The 9,580-nt window shown below is 46.0% G+C and overlaps 2 protein-coding genes and 4 non-coding genes across 6 annotated transcripts in view; all 6 read left to right on the forward strand.

The window, feature by feature from the left end:
• Pmar_PMAR003865 (protein disulfide isomerase, putative) overlaps positions 1–4,521 on the forward strand; it is a gene marked incomplete at its 5' end in the record, with an annotated part of 4,754 nt that extends 233 nt beyond the window's left edge. Inside the window, 20 exons of the mRNA XM_002765078.1 lie at positions 346–504; positions 556–673; positions 726–852; positions 1,287–1,356; positions 1,855–1,956; positions 2,003–2,095; positions 2,197–2,303; positions 2,360–2,500; positions 2,559–2,654; positions 2,737–2,836; positions 2,925–2,993; positions 3,043–3,148; positions 3,202–3,281; positions 3,332–3,443; positions 3,495–3,628; positions 3,693–3,838; positions 3,895–3,980; positions 4,032–4,089; positions 4,138–4,207; positions 4,252–4,521. Of these exons, the coding sequence (XP_002765124.1) occupies positions 346–504; positions 556–673; positions 726–852; positions 1,287–1,356; positions 1,855–1,956; positions 2,003–2,095; positions 2,197–2,303; positions 2,360–2,500; positions 2,559–2,654; positions 2,737–2,836; positions 2,925–2,993; positions 3,043–3,148; positions 3,202–3,281; positions 3,332–3,443; positions 3,495–3,628; positions 3,693–3,838; positions 3,895–3,980; positions 4,032–4,089; positions 4,138–4,207; positions 4,252–4,275 (1,998 nt within the window). The 3' untranslated portion in view covers positions 4,276–4,521. The remainder of the gene's footprint in view (positions 1–345; positions 505–555; positions 674–725; positions 853–1,286; positions 1,357–1,854; positions 1,957–2,002; positions 2,096–2,196; positions 2,304–2,359; positions 2,501–2,558; positions 2,655–2,736; positions 2,837–2,924; positions 2,994–3,042; positions 3,149–3,201; positions 3,282–3,331; positions 3,444–3,494; positions 3,629–3,692; positions 3,839–3,894; positions 3,981–4,031; positions 4,090–4,137; positions 4,208–4,251) is intronic.
• A 111-nt stretch (positions 4,522–4,632) lies between these two features.
• Pmar_PMAR003866 (conserved hypothetical protein) lies at positions 4,633–5,060 on the forward strand (the record flags this gene model as incomplete). The annotated part of the gene is made up of 3 exons (XM_002765079.1): positions 4,633–4,740; positions 4,788–4,894; positions 4,955–5,060. 3 exons carry the CDS (start codon positions 4,633–4,635, stop codon positions 5,058–5,060), a joined length of 321 nt encoding a protein of 106 aa, XP_002765125.1.
• A 2,306-nt stretch (positions 5,061–7,366) lies between these two features.
• Positions 7,367–7,448, forward strand: Pmar_PMAR003867. The gene has a single exon. It is a non-coding gene; the product is annotated as a tRNA-Ser (tRNA).
• Positions 7,449–7,599: 151 nt separating this feature from the next.
• Positions 7,600–7,681, forward strand: Pmar_PMAR003868. The gene has a single exon. It is a non-coding gene; the product is annotated as a tRNA-Ser (tRNA).
• Positions 7,682–8,500: 819 nt separating this feature from the next.
• Pmar_PMAR003869 lies at positions 8,501–8,582 on the forward strand. The gene has a single exon. It is a non-coding gene; the product is annotated as a tRNA-Ser (tRNA).
• A 151-nt stretch (positions 8,583–8,733) lies between these two features.
• On the forward strand, positions 8,734–8,815 carry Pmar_PMAR003870. Its single transcript has one exon. It is a non-coding gene; the product is annotated as a tRNA-Ser (tRNA).
• The last annotated feature ends 765 nt before the right edge of the window (positions 8,816–9,580 follow it).

Below are 9,580 nucleotides of genomic sequence, written 5' to 3' on the forward strand. Positions count from 1 at the left end.
ACATAACATTACTACTAGGAAGTACAACACTATAAGGCATTAATGTGGAGTATCCTTATAATATCAGTATCCCTCGCACCACGTTATAGTCTATTGACTGAATACGTCCCCTGTGGCTCTCTTTTCGACCTCTTACATCGTACTCATCCCGGCCATAAGAAGAGTAGGTAGTAGTAATGATAGTAGCATTGATAGAGCCATTTATAGATCATGATATTGATGGATGGTCACTGCCTCGAGTAGTGAGTATTGGAAGAGAGATATGCCTTGGTATGTCCTACTTACATACCCATGGGGTACTCATAATACTACTCATGTCTATGGATAGTCATTCTCTCCCACTAGGTACTGCATTGTGATCTTAAGAGTAGCAATGTACTTATATCAGAGAGCTGGGAGGTGAAGATATGTGATTTTGGTTTATCCTTCATGACTGGTGAGTCCAATAGAGATGCTAGATTACCTTTGGGATGCGTGGGTACTCATCATTGGATGGCTCCAGAGGTATCAACAACAATTCAATGAGGAAACCTCATACTAATCTAATATATATAGATACTACGTGGAGAGGAGTATTCTCAGTATGCAGATGTATACAGTTTTGGCATGATACTATGGGAGATGGTATATCGTATGATACCTTACGCTCATTTATCGGCCTTACAAGTCATAGGTAATACTAGCAAGAGTCTCCATCATAATCGATATGGATGGTATGAATACAGGTATCGTGGGATATGGACATAGAGTTCATCATCATGGACCATCTAGACCATTATTACCAATGGATGATTGTCCTATGCCTTTACGAAACATCATGATGCGTAGTTTACGCTATGTCCCGGCGACAAGGTAATACGAGGGAGTCATAGAATACACAGACCTAGTGCAGCAGCAGCAGCAGCATTAGCATATCTGTCGCCTTCCCCTATCTTCTAGGAGCAGCACCTATGGGGTATATATCTGAGATCTATAGCTTGTAGAAGTTAAAGAATATCTCTCATTCCATATGCATTCTTAGCTACTGCTCTATATGGGCTGATAGATGTATCCATACCCGCATAGACCTGGACGTAGCTTTGAGCACACCGCCATCTTCATCATTTCCTTACTAGAAACCTCATTAGGCCATCGTTTGTCGAGCTTGCCGCAGAGCTGTCGCGCCTACACAAGAACTCGGTGATAGATGTTGAAGAGAGCATGAATGCATTCTTTGGGATCGATAGGCCCTCTAATATGGTAAATGACATCTATCTCGACAGCACCGCATCTTGGTGTTGTCTCAGGCACACTCTACTTGGCAGAGTACCACTCCTTGGAGTCGTCAGGGAGTTGATTCAGAGCACCCTACTCCAGGTGATACCAGCAGCTTTCTGGCTGGTATCGCCAACACTGAGTATGGTCATCAACACCAAGCAGTTCACTCTGACCAACCTCGATACCATTACCGCCCATCCTATTAGACCCAACCGTCGGCGGTTCATATTATTATCATGCTTGGTTAAGTAAGGATTGCCGACGACTATCATGTACCATAATCCTGTTTGCAATATTCTTCGACTGTTTATAACTAGTGTATACGTTTACTATAGTATTGTACCGTTTCGAGCAGCAGAGTCATATCTTGGTGATATTGCGATAATAGCCTTGTAAAGCAGTCTTGATGTCTACTGGAGTCAGGTCTCATTATTTTATCATGATGTCCGTGACCATCTACTCGCCGATTCTCTTTATCCTACTCCTTCTACAACAGTGTGCACAGCACAGTGTGAGGGCTTGGTCCCTGTGGGGAGACTCTGGCAAGGGAGTAGTATTATCAGCATTCCTATCCAATATATCCATCCTCCGTTTCAGACTATCAGACAACTGAGTGAGTCAGACCTGGATAATGATATACCTCTGAGTGGAGTATCTTTGGTCATGTTTTATGCACCTCAATGCCCTTATTGCCAAAGTGTGAGTATATCATTATGCCAACTATCGCTTCCTTACAACATATCAGTTTAAACCTTTCTTCGAGAATGCTGTCGAGAAGCTCGCCATGCATGATCCTCCTATAAGATTTGGTATGCTTGATGGAATACAATACCCTAATGTAATAGCATCAGTTGTAGTATCACAACTTGCATGATGCTGAGCTCTATAAACAACATGCGTATGTCATCAAGTGAACGTCACTTGATAGTCTGTATTCAGGCGATCTCGAAGCATGAGATACCATATTATCCGACGGTTAAGTTATTCATCGACAGTCAAGCTTATCAACTTCCCCTTAGTGAGATGGATGTTGGTGACCCTAAATGGTAGTAGTAATATGCTGGTACTGCAAATATGCCTTGAATGATCGTTCTTCCCTCAGTGCCGCTAAAGTTGTCAACTGGGTCAATCGATTCACTGATAAGAATCATGTTATGGAATCCGTAGGGGACCTTGATAAGTTTGCCGAGAATAACCCCTTCCTTGCTATTGGTCTTTTCGACAAAGAACAAGATGGGGAATTGTGAGTTATTGTATTTCCTGCTGCTCCCAAGCTGTAATGTGTGTGCTATAATATGTAGTTTCAAGCACAGTACAATGCACTTTGACGATGTATTCTTCGCTACGGCATATGGTGAAGTAGCTGTGGAGATAGTGGATCATTTATATAACAGACGGTAAGATGTATATAGTAACACTTTTGCTACTGCTCACTAATGTCTTTATGCACCATCGTGTAACTGGATTGTTATTCTTCAGTAAAATAAGCAGTAAACCACCTGGATTTCCTGCAATTATCCTTCTGTATCATCATGATCATCACCATGCTATCTATCATGGAGAATTGGAATATCATAAGGTAAGATATCATTGTCGCAAGTTCTTGTACGAGCAAAATGCTCGTCGATCCTACATTGTTATGATGACAATGTTATCTTATTACTCAGGTCGACAGATTTATTCTTTCAAGAAGGGTGCCTTCAATGACGGAGTATACTCCTGAAGGTGCAGAGACAGTGGGTGCATTATTGGCATTACTCGTAATCAACGATGCTTGTGTGGTAGCTGCTATCAAGTGGTATGCCAGTACTGTATCTCATACGGGATAAGGATACTCAGGCAGGCAAGGAGGCGGAAGCTGACCTCAGAGAGATTTCCAGGGATTTAGCTGGTAATAATGCATTGTACCGATCTTGCCGATATGTCATTGGATCCTCTTATCAGGTAGTGTACTCTCCGCGGTGTGTGATACATCTGGTGGACATCACATAGACAACTTGTTGAATGAGCTTGGGGTGGATCCTGTGAGAATAATAATGCCCTTGGGATTGTACACATTACGTATCCTTATCAGAGGGATGCCAAGGAGAATCCCATAGTTCGTATATTGTATCATCCGTCACGGGAAGCGAAGCATGTCTCATTCTTTGACTCGAGTGTTTTGAAGTTCAGGCCACTCGAAGATGGTACGACTGGATAAGGTGTTCGCTGTTGTATATGATTCTTATTATTATCAGTATCTTCGAGAAGGACTAAGTTGGACAAGAGCTATTATCGAAGCCTCGTAAGGCATTTTGATGAGGGCAGGCTTCATCCATACAGAAGGTCCGAGCCTGTACCAGAATACTGGGGGAACGAAGGAGTCCTACAGGTGGTCATCGTCTTTCACCTGAACAGTATCAGGATCCTAAGCAGGTGGAGTGTTCGCTTGTTAGGTCGTAGCTGATAACTTCGATGATATCGTCATGAATGATGAGCAAGACGTCCTGGTCAACTTCTTTGCACCATGGTGTGGTCACTGCCGCCAACTCAGCCCCATATATTCAGCTCTTGGAGAGAAGGTGAAGCATCTCAGATCCACGTGAGCTCCTTGCTAGATTCATCCTACGCCAAGGCTTACGATACCCATCAACTTAGGTTGAAGATCGTGAAGGTTGATGCCACCCAGAATGAGCTGTCTTTCAAAGTTGATGCTTTTCCAACTATCCTACTCTATCCTGCGGGTAATACAAGTATACTGCACAATAGTTGTACTCTACTCTTTCCTAAATCAGGAAGGAAGTATTCGCCAGTAGAATTTCATGGTCGTCGGACAGTAGAAAACTTCATTGAGTAAGCCCTGTGTGCTACCACCACCACGCGAGGAATATATACTTGTAGGTTCCTCAAGTCGAATGCTGTACACAAGATCATAGACAAGCCCGCTGTTTACGATGCATATGGGAATATAGTAATAATAGTGTTGGCGGAGTAATTTGGAGAGGTTTGTGCTAGGTGGAGAATCCCGAAGAGCTATAACTTGACCATGATGCTGTTGATGCTGCTGTTACCGAGAGTGAAACTACCTTCGATTCACACCATACTCAGGATACTCTCAATCACAATCAATAATCGGCTGTTGAAATTGACCTCTTCATATCAAGTGGAAGGTGTTTTTACCCTCGTTAGCTTGGTTAACCGAAAGTCTCTTTATTATTATCATTCGAACAACAGGGAACCATTAAATCGCCTTCAAACTGGTGTGGTATCGGTCAATCCAGTATCAATCCACCAAATAGCACTTGCCGTATTGTTGGGTTGATCTACTCCTGTGGTTCTTAGTCCATCTTTGTCCGTATAGTAACTTGAGTACATATCCATTGATACCGTTCATTAATGGATTTCGCATCATCAACTCCCAGTGGTAATGCCGCTACCCCCGAAGAACAGCAGCAGGCCCTCGTACAAGGAATCAACACTGTGGTGGTGCAGATGCTTCAGGGAGTGCGCCATAACGTCCTGACACATTCTGTCCAGTTTCTGTCTTTCAGCAAACCCGCAAGACTTGCTTTGACAAATGTATCGCTAAAAGCGGACGCTTCGTTGATCAGCTTGGGAAGAATGAGCAGATATGCTTGGCTAAATGCATGGATCGCATGTAACATCCGAGTCGACAACGTGGCTATGTGCTCATATCATACTATGTTGTTCATTCCAGGTTTGAGTCCTACTCCATCGTTACCAAGGCTTCCGCGGAGATGGCACAGAATTTGCAGAGTTCTTTGGATCAGGATCAGCAATCCAACTCCTCTAGTTTCTTGTAGATGGTTTTCCTACGCTATACTCATCATAAGTTGGAAGATTATTTGCGGGAAACCGGAAGCTGTTTTATGTGGAATAGAGTTATGGTAATTTGTGGTTATATTGCATTTCCAGATCCAAGTTACCAGTAGTTTCAAAGATCGCCCTGTCCTGTCGCATTATTCAATCTTACCGAACTGGAGCTCATCGGTATGCTATTCACTGCAACATGAACTCGATAAGCACTGTGATGTAGTCGATGTAGGGTGGACAACTTCATACGTGATTAGTAGTCACTCCCTGTAGCTATAGCTGTAGTACAGACGTAATTCATGAGTTGGATTGAAATTAGCTTATCATCGAAAAGATGGCACTTCTCTCAGTATAAATGTGCCTCCTTGAGACTCGGTTGCATATGTTGGGACCGAAAACTGCACAGATTGATACGCCAACTCAAGCTCTTCAACGGACCATGCAACTAGAGACAGATTGCATATAGGCTTCCGCCAAAGCTGGTACTACCAGCCTGGTATGATTCCCATAAGTTCGGTAGAGCGTTTGATGAATGAAAGCGGGCGGAAGGCCCGCGTTTCTAATATAAAACAAGCCCCCTATGGGCCTGCACGTGTTGGGGTCAGAATGCGCACAAGGGATCGAGCAGCTATGGCAACGTATCTAATATAGCGCTTAATAAGACTTAAGGAAGTGCAGCTTGAGCTCCAGTGTTGAGCTCAAGTTGAGGCTCGAGTTGAAGACAGTTCATGTATCAGCGAAGTGTATCTTCAGCTATGTAGCGGGATGGTTTTAGCCTCCGGGAGGCCGCCTCCCCAACCTCCTCATTTGCAGCTATTGACGATGGACTCTTGTGCAACTCAACATCGCTTTCTCTACTAGGGCTCGCATCCATATCGGAGATGTAGAGACAGAATAGACCCAAGATCATGATCCGAAGAAAACCCTGGAGTACGTAAGATACTCGAAATGTATCGAGCTCCAGAAATACAGACTCCGCAATGAACGTCACAGATCAGAATCAAATATCGGACAGATTACAGACATATTTTGCTATCTCATGCGTGACAAGTGACATAGCGACTTACAAGTGACAACCAGAGCAGAGTTGCCGAGCCTCAAGAAAATTATCACAGACAGACTGTGTGACGATCATCGGTTCCCGAGTTAACTCCTATCAGAAGTTCAACAGAGGCGCAGAGAGCTCATAAAGATGTGGAAGGGCATAACTATTGCCTGGAGATCGCAAGTAAAACCAACGATGCAAAGATAACCATTATGAGTTCCTTACACCCAGTAGATGAGCGACAATGTAAAGGCCACATATCTCTGATAGGAGGCTATCTGCAGGTGCACCCATATCCAACGCGATAATAGCAATTATCTGGACAGGCAGTGCAATATTGGCGATCTTCACAATCGTTACAGCCCTGCAACATGTAAATCACGACCGCCGCAATAGCAAGTACGAAACGCATTCAGAGATCTGGGAGCAACTGAAATCCTAGATAGGTGAGATATCCTGTAGAGCCTACAGTGTAGACGGGTTTACTCCAACTTGACACGAACACTCAAAATTAACGTGGTACGTATACGATCCACGTCACGTCACCAGGTGACGTGACGGTCACCTCAACGTGAGCGAGTCCCAGCGGATCCTAGTGGAGGCCTTCGCAAGATAAATCACCGGTTCTTACGACGCACCCACCCCCCCACGGACAAAGTTCGTTAGCCTGGAACCGCAACTTGTCAAGTATCGCATAGCAATCGAACATCAGACGAGGCTCTCAACATTGCGCTGGGGGGAGCGGGGACGTCTCCGACAAACGAAAACCCGCATTCACTCAACCCAGATTATCATCATATCCATCGCCTTTAAAGAACCACCGCCCGATGCGGGCACTCGCCTGTGCATAACTAATTATGCTCCACCCGTGCCCCAGCTGGCACACCCGTTGAACTTGCCAATAACTCATCTCTCAAAATATCATTACAACACGTCATGTACGGATCCAAGATATTTATCGCCAGGAGCGGTAATACAAGAGGTACTGATGGTTACGTACGAAGAACCATAAGGAGAGGCGTGTCACCGTATTGTGCATTTAGGGTGAAGGAGACTCAGGCTCTCAAATTTCCCTTTCCCTGCCTAGGAGTGAGACTTAAATTTCGGAAGCTGGGGACACTCAGCGACAAAACAGAGGATACCCACATAGGATTTCTTGGATATATTACTCCAAAGCGTCACCAGTCACCAGTTGTGTGGAGCACCTCTCAAGCGGGTGGATTTGAGATCTCATATTGCAAAGTACAATTAGACACTTTGGCCGAGTGGTTAAGGCGGCGGCCTGCTAAGCCGTTGGGCTCTGCCCGCGGGAGTTCGAATCTCCCAGGTGTCGTTGCACTCAGCCGTTTTTGTCACAGGGATTCGTAGCAAACGGAGGTATTCTCGAGCTGCTTGGACTATCGCATTGTAGCGAACAGAAGGACATTAACGGTCAATCCTACATAGGTTTCATCGGAAGTGCTAGGATATTCAGCGTCGTCGCAGACAGCGTGTCCGAGTGGTTAAGGAGGTGGACTAGAAATCCACTGGGCTCTGCCCGCGCAGGTTCGAATCCTGCCGCTGTCGAGGGATTACTTTTGGAATCCTCCCGCAGGTATGAGCCGAACTCACCACTTGAAGACACCGCCGTCATGCCCGGATCACCATCGGAGCCATGGCGCGACGACAATTTCATCCACCGACGTGATTGTAATTCGAATCCATGAACTTGAATCCCAGCGGATCCTAGTGGAGGCCTTCGCAAGATAAATCACCGGTTCTTACGACGCACCCCACCCCCCCACGGACAAAGTTCGTTAGCCTGGAACCGCAACTTGTCAAGTATCGCATAGCAATCGAACATCAGACGAGGCTCTCAACATTGCGCTGGGGGGAGCGGGGACGTCTCCGACAAACGAAAACCCGCATTCACTCAACCCAGATTATCATCATATCCATCGCCTTTAAAGAACCACCGCCCGATGCGGGCACTCGCCTGTGCATAACTAATTATGCTCCACCCGTGCCCCAGCTGGCACACCCGTTGAACTTGCCAATAACTCATCTCTCAAAATATCATTACAACACGTCATGTACGGATCCAAGATATTTATCGCCAGGAGCGGTAATACAAGAGGTACTGATGGTTACGTACGAAGAACCATAAGGAGAGGCGTGTCACCGTATTGTGCATTTAGGGTGAAGGAGACTCAGGCTCTCAAATTTCCCTTTCCCTGCCTAGGAGTGAGACTTAAATTTCGGAAGCTGGGGACACTCAGCGACAAAACAGAGGATACCCACATAGGATTTCTTGGATATATTACTCCAAAGCGTCACCAGTCACCAGTTGTGTGGAGCACCTCTCAAGCGGGTGGATTTGAGATCTCATATTGCAAAGTACAATTAGACACTTTGGCCGAGTGGTTAAGGCGGCGGCCTGCTAAGCCGTTGGGCTCTGCCCGCGGGAGTTCGAATCTCCCAGGTGTCGTTGCACTCAGCCGTTTTTGTCACAGGGATTCGTAGCAAACGGAGGTATTCTCGAGCTGCTTGGACTATCGCATTGTAGCGAACAGAAGGACATTAACGGTCAATCCTACATAGGTTTCATCGGAAGTGCTAGGATATTCAGCGTCGTCGCAGACAGCGTGTCCGAGTGGTTAAGGAGGTGGACTAGAAATCCACTGGGCTCTGCCCGCGCAGGTTCGAATCCTGCCGCTGTCGAGGGATTACTTTTGGAATCCTCCCGCAGGTATGAGCCGAACTCACCACTTGAAGACACCGCCGTCATGCCCGGATCACCATCGGAGCCATGGCGCGACGACAATTTCATCCACCGACGTGATTGTAATTCGAATCCATGAACTTGAATCCCAGCGGATCCTAGTGGAGGCCTTCGCAAGATAAATCACCGGTTCTTACGACGCACCCCACCCCCCCACGGACAAAGTTCGTTAGCCTGGAACCGCAACTTGTCAAGTATCGCATAGCAATCGAACATCAGACGAGGCTCTCAACATTGCGCTGGGGGGAGCGGGGACGTCTCCGACAAACGAAAACCCGCATTCACTCAACCCAGATTATCATCATATCCATCGCCTTTAAAGAACCACCGCCCGATGCGGGCACTCGCCTGTGCATAACTAATTATGCTCCACCCGTGCCCCAGCTGGCACACCCGTTGAACTTGCCAATAACTCATCTCTCAAAATATCATTACAACACGTCATGTACGGATCCAAGATATTTATCGCCAGGAGCGGTAATACAAGAGGTACTGATGGTTACGTACGAAGAACCATAAGGAGAGGCGTGTCACCGTATTGTGCATTTAGGGTGAAGGAGACTCAGGCTCTCAAATTTCCCTTTCCCTGCCTAGGAGTGAGACTTAAATTTCGGAAGCTGGGGACACTCAGCGACAAAACAGAGGATACCCACATAGGATTTCTTGGATATATTACTCCAAAGCGTCACCAGTCACCAGTTGTG

Source organism: Perkinsus marinus (assembly GCF_000006405.1).
Source record: "Perkinsus marinus ATCC 50983 genomic scaffold scf_1104296975814, whole genome shotgun sequence".
In the NCBI taxonomy this organism is placed as follows: domain Eukaryota; phylum Perkinsozoa; order Perkinsida; family Perkinsidae; genus Perkinsus; species Perkinsus marinus.